The 12,252-nt window shown below is 39.4% G+C and overlaps 1 protein-coding gene across 2 annotated transcripts in view; it reads left to right on the forward strand.

Annotated features, from left to right (window-relative positions):
- PAK1 (p21 protein (Cdc42/Rac)-activated kinase 1) overlaps window positions 1-12,252 on the forward strand; it is a 94,856-nt gene that overhangs the window by 22,542 nt on the left and 60,062 nt on the right. For both annotated transcript variants that reach the window (XM_011938936.1, XM_011938937.1), the window contains exons 3-4: window positions 9,416-9,516; window positions 10,026-10,173. In XM_011938936.1, coding sequence (XP_011794326.1) covers window positions 9,416-9,516; window positions 10,026-10,173 — 249 coding nt within the window. The remainder of the gene's footprint in view (window positions 1-9,415; window positions 9,517-10,025; window positions 10,174-12,252) is intronic.

Consider the following 12,252-nt stretch of genomic DNA (forward strand, 5'->3'; position numbering starts at 1 on the left):
CCTGCAATCTTCTTCCACATATATAGCCACTTTCTTTATCCCTCAATTTAGATGTGTATTTATGTTTAATATTGTATCTTATCAACCAGTATTCTTGATCTCTATAAATAAATAGGCTTTCAGCCCAAGTGTCTACATGTAGTAAAAGAGAACTTTTTAAATTAAAAAGTTTAAATTGTTCTTGCTGACTCAAACTAGAAAGGTAATAAAATTCTCATCCAGTAGGCATCATCAAAACTAAAAACATTTATGTTTCAAAGGGCATCATCCAGAAAGCAAAAAGGTAACCCACAGTAGGGAGAAAATTTTCCCAAATTACATATTTTATAATGGACGTGTATCTAAAATATGTGAAGAAGAACTATTGCAAGTCAACAACCAAAAGACAAATAATTTTAAAATGGGCAAAATCTGTAAATAGACATATCTCCAAAGAACATATACAAATGGCCAAGAAGCACATGAAAGGATGCTCAGATCATTAGCCATCAGGGAAATGCAAATCAAAACCACAATGAGATAGCACTTCATACTCACTAGGATGGCTATAATAAAAAAGATAATAACAAGTGTTAGTGAGGATGTGGAGAAATTGCAACCCTCATAATTGCTGGTGGGAATGTAAAATGGTGCAGCCTCTGTGGAAAACAGGCTGGCAGTTCCTCAAAAGGTTAAACATAGAGTTACCAGCAGTACATGAATGTTTATAGCAGCATTCATAATATCCAAAAAGTGGAAACAACCCAAATACCCCATCAGGTGATGAATAGATAAATAATAAAATGTAGAATATCCATACGATGAAATATTTGGTAACAAAGACATGAAGTTCTGTTCCATGCCATGACATGGATGAACCTTGAATGCTGTGTTAAGTGAAAGAAACCAGTTAAAAGGATCACATGTAATATGATTTTATTTGTAGGAAATGTCCAGCGTTGGTAAATTCATAGATAGAAAGTAGATTAGTGGTTGCCTAGGGCTGCAGAGAGGGAGAGGCAATTAAAACTAGGAGATGATTACTAAGAGGGGTGGGGTTTCTTTTTGTAGTGATGAAATGTTCTAAAATTGATTTTGGTGATACCTGTCCAGCTCTCTGAATATATTAAAAGCCATTGAATTTTACACTATATGGGTGAATTGTTTGGTAAGTGAATTATCTCTCAATAAAGCTGATTTTTAAAAAAGAAGATTCCTGTCTGAAACAGCAGATGGAAGCAGAGCCTTCGGACATCATTGGGACCTGAAGGGACAATCTTATGTGCTAAATGGGAAAGTGGGGGTCTAGATATTGGGATTATAGTCTTGGTTCTTCCATAAATTGGCTGACTGATTTGGGTCAATTATTTCTCTGTAGACGTCAGTGCCTTCATCTAGAAAAGGAGAGAGAGCAGTAGGCATGTACAGTTTCTTTTAGCTTTAGAATCCTATAATTACATAAATGAGAGATTGCAAAAGCGTGGTTAGATCAGGCTTGTCTATATAGGTGAAAAGAAACTAGGCCATTGTAAAGTACTTTATTCAGTGATACAGCTGTAGAAAATCCTAGCTGAGTAACCCTAGGCTAAATCTGATCTGAAAATACATCTCATAACCTCAAGATCAAAACTGCATCTCTGTAGGTTGAGGGCATAGAGGTAGGAAGCATACAGAGTTGTAAGAATTTCTCGCAAAATGATCTAACAATCTTTCATCCTTTGAGTATAGATTTTCTATATTTGCCCTGGGCACATAGGTTTCATCCCTTTGCTTTAAGACCCTTGATGGCTATAATTAATGCATACATCAAAATGAAAGAAGTCTGAGGTGTTTTTCTTTTGTTTGAAACCTTTGATCAACCAGTAAGCCTCTCAACTTAGTCCTAGAAGGATACACAGCAGTGTTGGTAGTCTTTGAAGTGGTATGCCCTTCATGTAGTATTTGAGCATTTATACCAGCTGAATAGAGTTATGTCTAGAACTGGACTTATAACACAGATTGAGTCCAGCCACTGACATTTGTTAACTCTGATTTATTTTTTAAATTTCATTTCAATATCCTCACTTCCCATTCACCCTATATCATTAGAAGGCTTTTGTCATTTGACATAGTAGACATAAAAGCATTTTCTAAACTAAAATGCAATACAAATAGGAGGTTTGTTTTTTAAAAATGGAAACCTCATTTATTGTTTTATTTGATACCTACATCAACCCATTTTTAGTTGGGGAGGCTAAGGCTTAGAGAAAAGTAAGTTGCTCAAGGTCTCACAAGTGGCAAGTGGGAGGGCTGAGTATGGAACTAAGTCTTCCTAAATTATCTGTTCTATTGTCACATAACTGTCTCTCTTAGTTCTCAACCCTGATTACACATTGGACTCACTTATGGTGCTTTTAAAAAATACAGGGCACGGTGCAGTGGCTCACTCTTGTGATCCCAGTTTGGGAGGCCGAGGTGAGCAGATCACCTGAGGTCAGGAGTTCTAGACCAACCTGGCCAACATGGCGAAACCCTGTCTCTACTAAAAATACAAAAATTAGCTGGACGTGGTAGTGGGCTCCTGTAATTCCAGCTACTCAGGAGGCTGAGGCAGGAGAATTGCTTGAACCCAGGAGGCAGAGGTCGCAGTGAGCTGAGATCACACCACTGTATTCCAGCATGGGTGACAGAGCAAAATTCTGTCTCAAAAATAAATAAATAAATAATTAATTAATACTGATACCTGGATTCCATCCAGACTTTTGGAGTCAGAATCTCTAGAGGAGTTGTTTTGGGTCTGTAGAGAGATTTTTGGGAGATGAGAAAGAAGAATGATCTGTGGGCTGCAGTAATGGTTGAGGTTTGAGCTGCCAGTGGGTAGAATGTCTTTGGGCATTACCTAATGCTGACCTCTCTAGCATGGCCTCAGTATGTGCCTGGGGGATGCATAAATGATTGGAAAGAGAAGCTGTAATTGAGGGCCTGTAATAGGTGATGCTGAGTTGCAGAATTCAATGTGGGAAAGCCTGGTTCCTGTGGTTAGGATCTGGAGCCTTTGGTTTATTCTAAGAAGTCTTTCAGCATTTAGTTTGAAATCTTTTTCTGGCTGCATTTTCACAAGCAAAGTGGAATTCTCTGAGCTTGGGAAGAGTTTAGCAAAGTTAATTTTAACATTGGACTATGTCAGTGTTTATCTGTCCAAGTTTGGAACGTTTTACTGCCTTGAGCTCAGATTAGCTCAGTGGAGCCAATGAGAGGTGCTGCTTAAAAATAATTTTTTTTAAAAAGGCCAGTGATTTGTGCTAAAACTTTGATGGCTATACTGAGACAATGGGATTTTGCAGTGTCAGCCTCATTTCCCATGCTATCAGAAGGCCAAGTGGTCTAGGTCAAAGATAGGGTTAAAATTGGAATGGGTGAGGTTGGAAGCTTGTTTTCCCACTTTATTTTCTCAATCCCAAGATCTCTAGATACATGAAATCAAGATGATTCTTTCCTCTTTCTCACCTCAACCACAGTTTCTCTGTCTTAATGAATGGTCTGAGAAACCTAACAGTTTTTTATATTAATGACAACTTATGTTTGTAAAGTTCTTTAGTTTACAAAGCACATATATTTTCTGTAACTTAAAGAATTCTTTTTTTTTTTTTTGAGACAGAGTCTCACTCTGTCACCCAGGCTAGAGTGTGGTGATGGGGTCTCAGCTCACTGGAACCTCCGCCTCCTGGGTTCAAGCAATTCTCCCTGCCTCAGCCTCTCAAGTAGCTGGGATTACAGGCACCTGCCACCACGCCTGGCTAATTTCTGTATTTTTTAGTAGATGCGGGGTTTTACCTTGTTGGCCAGGCTGGTCTTGAACTCCTGTCCTCAGGTGATTCGCCCACCACGGCCGCCCAAAGTGCTGGGATTACAGGCATGGGCCACCGCGCCCAGCCAAGAATTCTTAGCATAGTTGTAGGAATCCTTATTTAGATATAAGTCTTCTGTCAGTTATATATGTTACAAATATCTTCTACTGTGCTTTTAGCTTTTATTAGATTAAGTAAATTCCCCTGTAATCTTAGACAGATGCTTGGCATGATGCGAGATAGAATTTTAATATGGTCAAATTTATTAGTTATTTCCTTTCTAATGTTTTGTGGTTCTATTTTGAAATATTTAGCTACTCAGAGACATGATTTTTCTATTGAGTTTTCTGTATTCATGTACATGAGCACATTATTTGTATATTGTAATAGTTTTTTTTTTTCTTTCTTTGTAATCCTCCTTTTACTTCTTTTTCTTGCCTAATTGCACTGGTTAATACCTTCAGTACTATGATGAATAGAAGTGGTGATGAGGAATACCCTTCTCTTGTTTTTAATCTCAGGAAAAGCTTTCAGCATTTTAGAATTAAGTATGATATTTTTTCCAGAGTTTTTGGTAATTACCTTCTATAAGATTAAGTAAATTCCCTTATAATCCTAGTTTGCTAAGAGTTTCTAATCACGATTGATATCACATTTCAGCAAATGCTTTTTCTGCATTAATTGAATTGATTATATAGACTTTCTTCTTTATTTTCTTAATGTAGTAAATTACATTCACTTTTTTTAAAAAAATTAAGATATAACTCGCATGCCATACAAGTCACCATCTTAAAATGTACAATTCTGTGGTTTTTGGTATATTCATAAGATCGTACAACCATTACAACTAACTTCAATACATTTTCATCACTCCAGAAAAAAAACCCCATACTTATTGCAGTCATTCCTCATTTCTCCCTTCTCCCCTGGCAACCACTAATGTACTCTCTGTCTATGGATTTGCCTTTTCTGGACATTTCATATAAATGGAATTACACAGTATATGGCCCTTTGTAACTGGCTTCTTTCACTTAGCATAATGTTTTCAAGGTTCATCCATGTTGTAGCATGGATCGGGACTTCATTTCTCTTTATGGCTGAATAATAGTATATGGATGTACTACATTTTATCTATTCATCACTTGAGAGACATTTGTGTTGCCTTCACTTTTTGACTGTTATGAATAAGCTGCTATGAACATTCACATACAAGTTTTTGTGTAGACATGAGTTTTCACCAGATTCCTGCAGACATACTTCTAGTCATCATAAAAAATTTGCTACCGCAGCAGTAGTCCCAGGGATACTATAACCCTGGGATATGGGACCATCAGGATCCTGGGTTTGCTTTATTTTCTCCGTTGTGTCTTCCCTCAGTCTGAAGCTCATAGTGCCTTCCTGCCTGCAATCATGTGCTTTGTGAATCTGGTAAGAGTTTATGAAATTTGGTTGACTTGCTGAACAGGTGGAAAGAAGGAAGGAAGATCACACTGTTTACTTCTCTTGGCCTCTGCTTATTCTGTTTCTTTTGGAAATGCCCTTTCCCATCTCAGTCTGGCTAACCCCTGTTCATCCTTTATGACTTCTTTCAGGTATTATCTTCTCCAGAAAGGTGGTTTATTACTTACCTTCATCTGCACACAGAGCATGCACCATTGTCCTATTTTGCAGATTGAAGGCTTGAAACTCAGACTTTTCCAGGGTCACCCAGTGAGTTACTGGCAAACATAATACTGAATCCTTCCTCTGAGATTCTTTCCACTAACAGAAATTTCTTTTAATTCCTTGACCTCAGCTGTTTAGCTCCTGGATTTGTGGTGATGAGCCAGTGAGACAATGACTGGCAGAGCTTGGTGAAGGGCTGTACACAGGTGAAGGGGATGATTGTTACTTCCCAGAAGGGATTAATTGGGTTCCAGGTGGCTCTAGGACTGTATGACTTCTCCATTTCTCTTCTGTATTCCTGCCTCTTGAATCCTGTTTTCTGCTGGTGATCCCCAACTGGTGAATACTCAGTCTAAATATTACGCAGTACCAGGCCGGACACGGTTGCTCATGCCTATAATACCGGCACTTTGGGAGGCCAAGGTGGGTGGATCACCCGAGGTCAGAAGTTCGAGACTGGTAAACATGGTGAAACCCTGTCTCTACTAAAAATACAACAAGTAGCCAGGTGTGGTGGTGGGTGCCTGTAATCTCAGCTACTTGAGAGGCTGAGGCAGGGAGAAATTGCTTGAACCGGGGAGGTGGAGGTTACAGTGAGCCAAGATCATGCCATTGCACTCCATCCAGCCTGGGCAACAAGTCTGAAGAAAAAGAAAAATTACACAGTACCCAAGCTAAATTCTGCCCCCTAGATTTCCCCATTCCTTTTACTTCTCTCCTCTCCCACTTCAGTCAAGTCATTGCTATTTTTGTACTCCACTATGTTAAACTGTTATTTCAGTTAGTAGTTGATTCCAGTCAAATCTCAGTAGGGATCGGGGTATAATAAAGAGTGAAAGACTTGATCAGGTGCACTTACAGTCATGTGCTCTGTGAATCAGGACAAGTCAACTTACTTCCCTGGGCCTCTTTCCTCAGGGAATGGGATTACATGGTCTCTAGAATCACTCCCTAATACTTTGTTTATTTATTTTTTGATACACAGTCTCACTCTGTCACCCAGGCTGGAGTGCATTGGCACAATTTCAGCTCACTTCAACCTCTGTCTCCTGGTTCAAGCTATTCTCGTGCTTTACCCTCCTGAGTAGCTAGGATCATAGGCACGTGCCACCACGCCCAGCTAATTTTTGTATTTTTAGTAGAGACGGAGTTTCATCATGTTGGCCAGGCTGGTCTTGAACTCCTGACCTCAAGTGATCCGCCCGCCTCAGCCTCCCAAAGTGCTGGGATTACAGGCGTGAGCCACCGCACCTGGCCATTCCCTAGTATTTTCTAGAGTGTTCTTCAATCCAGTAAGCTATGTGCTGGATTGAAATTCAGAAGTATAGTGATTGTAATTGGAGTGGTAATTTTGGTCCTCAAGAAGCTTACATTTTGGATTTTTAAACTGGCAAGGAATCATATAAGACAGGAAATGACTAGATGCTTGGTGGTGTAGCAGACTCAGTGTCTTGGGAATTAACAGGAAGAAGAAAGGTCAGGAAATCCTTCCTGGAAAAAGTGGGACCTGAGCCAGTCTTTAAAAGATGGCTGAGATAGGGAGAAGGAGAAGAGAGCATTCCAAACAAGGAGAAGAAAAAGCGAGCAAAAACTTGGAGGTGGGAAAGTGTGAGGTATATTCAAAGGTTGCGGGGTAAAGAGTGCTCAGTAGCAGCAGAGCTGACTTTAGCATTACGCTGTATGTTCATGTATTAAATGATTCCATTTCCCTGGAACTCTTTTCTATAAACTACTCATGCTTTGAGCTAACTTTCTTTTTGGGCCTCCTTTACCAAAGTTTCTTCTGCATTTGACAGTTCATGCCTGTGATGTATTATATAGTATATCAATTATATGTAATAGAAATAATGTATAAACATGCATATATATAAAAAATAGAAATTGAAATAAAACACAAATATAATTGTACTTCCCTAAGTGACTAGATCAGAGGGAATTTAGAAACAGAAAGTAGTTCCAAAGCCCTGCCACATGTTCCAGTGCGTTCTGGCTATGAGAAAGACAGATGGACTTATGTCATAAAGGACTGCTTGACTTGGGGCCCTGGTATACCCCTTAGCCTTCCCTTTCTCAAAACAGCTGCTTCTGAGAGGGATATTGCCAAGTACATAAATAGCTTAAACCCTAGCACTTGGCATGTAGGCAAATGGTTCTCGTTAAGATACTGAAGAATGAACCTTTGGAATCAGACCTGGGTTCAAATCCCAGCTCTCAGTAGCTGTATGAGTAAATTATTCAGTTTTCTCGTCTGTAAAATGACAGTAGTAGTATTTATCTCATAGGATTGTAAGAATGATGGTAGTAATATCTATCTCGTAGGATTGTAAGAATGAAGAAAAATACTATATTGACATCATTTTTGTATATATAGCAAGTTCTTAATGTCATTTCTTCTTATTACACTGAAGTATGTTTTCTTGATTCAACTTGAAATGTTTTAGGGGAGGTAAAATAGAATGTAAAGAACCTTGGCTTTGATGCCAGACTTTTTGGATTTTAATTACTTAATGATTGTAGGCAAGTCTGTTCCCAAATTTTCTAATCTGCAAGTAAAACTTGCCTCAGGATTGTGGTGATTGTATTACATGATATGTATGAAATACCTATTTAAAACTATGGAATGCCGTCTCAGGAAGGAATCTTAACTGCAGAGCTTTGAGAAGGCATAGCTTCTTGTTTTCATAGACTCACAGAATGTAGACGCTTGAGGGACCCTTAAGATCATCTAGCTCACACTCGCCCTTGTTTAGATGAGAGAGCAGAGATCCTGGTCTCTCTCTCTACACACACATACACGCGCGCGCGCATTATGGTAAGGTAGAGGTGAAACTGGCTTGAACTCTAGACCTTTTTATGTTTTCCTTCTCATTTTGCTACCTTTTATCAGGGTTATGCTGGGTCTGTGGAGGTCAGAATTTCTTTTGGTTAGTGTATTGAGCTCCCAGACAACAGGATTTTAAAATAAGGTTCACAGGTGCTGGGGAACAAGTGTTGTGAAAGTCAGGCCAGAGATGCTGAAAGGAACATTTATTCCTGCCCTGGAGAGAATTTTTGTGTCTTAGGCAGATTCCTTAAATTCCTTGCCCAGTTGAGGTAAATGTCTGGTCATTTTTTCCTTTCTTCACTTACTGTCTGAGCACCTACTTTGTGCCAGGTGCGTGCTAGCCTCTGGGAAGCTGTGATTAATTTGACATGGCCCCTGCACTTAGAATTCAGTCTGGTATGGAAGATAAACACTTATAGTAGTCAATTACTGTTACATATATTGGGTGCTATAGGAACAGAGAGGGTAAAGAACCACACAGCCTAGAGATCAAGGAGGGCTTCACAAAAAAGAAGACTTACCCTATATCAACTGGGTAGTTACTGATAAAACCAGGACTGTTAACTCTGACACACATTCTTTTTGCCTCTCCTTTTATTTATTTTATTTTATTTTATTTTATTTTATTTTATTTTGAGACAGGGCCTCACTCAGTCACCCAGGCTAGAATGCAATGGCATGATCTTGGCTCACTGCAACCTCTACATCGTGGGCTCAAATGATCCTCTTGCCTCAGCTTCACAAGTAGCTGCCACTACAGGTGTGCACCACCGTGTCCAGCTAATTTTTGTATTTTTTGTAGAGACAGGGTTTTGCCATGTTGCCTAGGCTGCTCTTGAACTCCTGGACTCAAGCGATCTGCCTGCCTTGGCCTCCCAAAGGGCTGGGATTACAGGCATGAGCCACCATCTTACTTTAGTTCAACAAGAAATTAAGTTTTTAAACATGCATTGAGTATCTGCTCCAATCCAGGTCCGTAATTAGGGTCTTCAACATATGTGAAATATTAATAGATAGACTTTGCCCTCTCAAGGAGACTACAGCGCAATAAAGAGCTAAAATAAGCCTAAAAACAATAATGTTTCTATTTTTTATTTCCTTTTCCCTGTTTCTCTTGCAGCAAATAAAAAGAAAGAGAAAGAGCGGCCAGAGATTTCTCTCCCTTCAGATTTTGAACACACAATTCATGTTGGTTTTGATGCTGTCACAGGGGAGTTTACGGTAAGTCCTGGGTCACAGAAAGGCCTTTAGTCTTTTAGAGCTCTGGCTGTGCACTGTTAGATTTAACCCTTTCTCATCTTCCTGGTGCTTCTATCTTTGCCTGAGACCCTGATTACAATTTTCTCACATTCATCAGTGGGACAGACACTTGCATCGCTAAAATTGTATCCAGAGAAGCCTTTCCATCTCCATTCCTTAAATAATAAACCTCTGTTAAGTGGTAGGCTTGGTAGTAGGCTCTGTGTGGGGCACTGATCATGTAGAAACAACATCCTATCCTACCATCCTGGAGGTATAGCCTGGTGAAGGAGCAGACATCTTAAGAAATGACTAATACAATGAGAAAGATATTATAAAAGAGGCTTATGTAAACTCTGAGGGTATAGAGAGAAAGGAATGACTAACAAATGCATCTTTTGCTGCTAGCAAGTGTCAGAGTTAGCTCTGATGTTCTTTCGGGGTTCGCTGTAACTGTGCCTTCCTGTTAGTCTTGCATGTCTCTCTTATAGGGAATGCCAGAGCAGTGGGCCCGCTTGCTTCAGACATCAAATATCACTAAGTCGGAGCAGAAGAAAAACCCGCAAGCTGTTCTGGATGTGTTGGAGTTTTACAACTCAAAGAAGACATCCAACAGCCAGAAATACATGAGCTTTACAGGTATGAAAACTGTGTCCAGTGCAGTCTCAGCAAGAGATGGTTTTAATCTGGATGGGAAAACTCACATGCCTATTGGTCTGGGATGAGAGAACAAAGTAGTTGAAAGAGTGGAAGTGGCACTTTAACTAACGTGGAATTTTGGAATTTGACAGCCAAGATGATGAACTTTGCATCAAACTTGAGTCTTCACTCTGACACTGCACATGTTTTTTTTAAAAATAGTATGGTATTATATAGAGAGAACACAGATTTTGTGCTAGAAGGTCTAGATTCTGACCCTTACTAGATTCTAACAGTCGCTTCATTTCTTTGCACCTCAAAATGGGAATAATTCCTATCTCAAGCGGCTGTAGTGAGAAATGATTGGGCACAGTGCCTCACGCCTGTAATCCCAACACTTTGGGAGGCCGAGGCAAGAGGATCGCTTGAGGTCAGAAGTTTGAGACCAGCCTGGGCAACATGGCAAAACCCTGTCTCTACAAAAAATACAAAAATTAGCCAGGTGTGGTGGTGCATCCTTGTGGTCCCAGCTACTTGGGAAGCTGAGGTGAAGGGATCACTTGAGCCTGGGAGGTGGAGGTTGCAGTGAGCAAGGATCACGCCACTGCACTCTAGCCTGGGCAACAGATTGAGACCCTGTGTGAAAAAAAAAGAGGTTATAGTGAGAAATAAGTGAGCTGACAGATGTGAAAGTTCTTTATAAGTTGTAAAACATCACCATAGAAATGTAGCTATCATTATCATCATTATTGTTAATATTATTATTAGTTATTTAATAACACTAATGTATGTCTTCCTCAGGGAACTAATTTTTATTAGTTAAATGAAAAACAGGCCATTAAATAATAAATTTCTTTAGATGTACCCTCGGTAGAAGGGACTATATTTTTCAGAGTGTTTTTAATAGCAGAATTGGGATTAGAACCCAGGTCTCCTAATTCCTATACCATCACCTTTTGAATTTACTGCTTGCCCCTAATAATGTTATTTGGAGGCTCTCCTTCCACAGAGGACCAGCTTTCCCTTGTTTTGCAGGTGTGAGAGCCAAAGAAGGCCTTTCTAATATGTTAAATTAATAGTGGGCTAATCTTTTAATTTCCAGGCTCTTTACTCATGTTGCCTCCTTCAAATGGCAGTATTGTTGGGAAGGTGAGAACCAGGATGAACTAGGGAATTTGAAGGATGCTTTCCTCAGCCAGTATCTGGCTTGTTTCAAGGGCACAGATGGTGGAGATGACAGGCTGCAGCTTCACTCATGCTGCCATGGTGGTGCCCAGGAGAGGGCTATGCATGTGCCCAGCAGTATTTCCTTCCTCTCGTCTGGCCCCACTGAGTCTGTCTCACTTCTTCCATTGAGGGACTGAGTCATTTCAAGGAGGAATTGGGGTGGAGGGCTACTGAGTGGGAAAGTTTTCTAGTCAGGAAATTAGAGTTTATGTTAAAGGAACTTGTCATGGAAACATCAGGTTAGAGACTGTCTTTGAAAACCTCAGTGGCTAAGTCTTGGGAAGGATCTTTCCTGCATGTATGTATGTAGATATGTGCTAGTGGCATGTAAGTGTGTATGTAAACAGAGGCATAGCCCTATGGGTTTGCATATATTTGGAATTAAAGCCCACTTAAGTATTCATGAACAAAGATAAAGTTCACTCAGGTATTCATGAACGAACATATGTATAAATATACACATTCAGGTAATTATGTGTATGTTCATTCGTGCATGCATATATGAATAATATTGAGTGTGTATGTACAGATACATGTGTGTACATCTACTTTTGTATGTACAGATTTGTGCATATGTATATATATATATATGTATGCCAGAATTTTAATTTTCTGTAAATTGAAGACTAAGGGCCAACTCTAGGAAAAATTGCCTATTTGGCACAGGTTTTTTTTTTTTTTTTTTTTTTTTTTTTTTTATTATACTTTAAGTTCTAGGGTACATGTGCATAACGTGCAGGTTTGTTACATATGTATACTTTATTAGTCTTTTTAGTGGTCTATAAATTTTGTTGCTCTTTTCAAAAAAGCAGCTTCTGAATTCAGTGACTTTTTGAACGGTTTTTTTTTTTT

This window comes from Colobus angolensis, unplaced genomic scaffold, assembly GCF_000951035.1.
Source record: "Colobus angolensis palliatus isolate OR3802 unplaced genomic scaffold, Cang.pa_1.0 Scaffold179, whole genome shotgun sequence".
Taxonomy (NCBI): Eukaryota; Metazoa; Chordata; class Mammalia; order Primates; family Cercopithecidae; genus Colobus; species Colobus angolensis.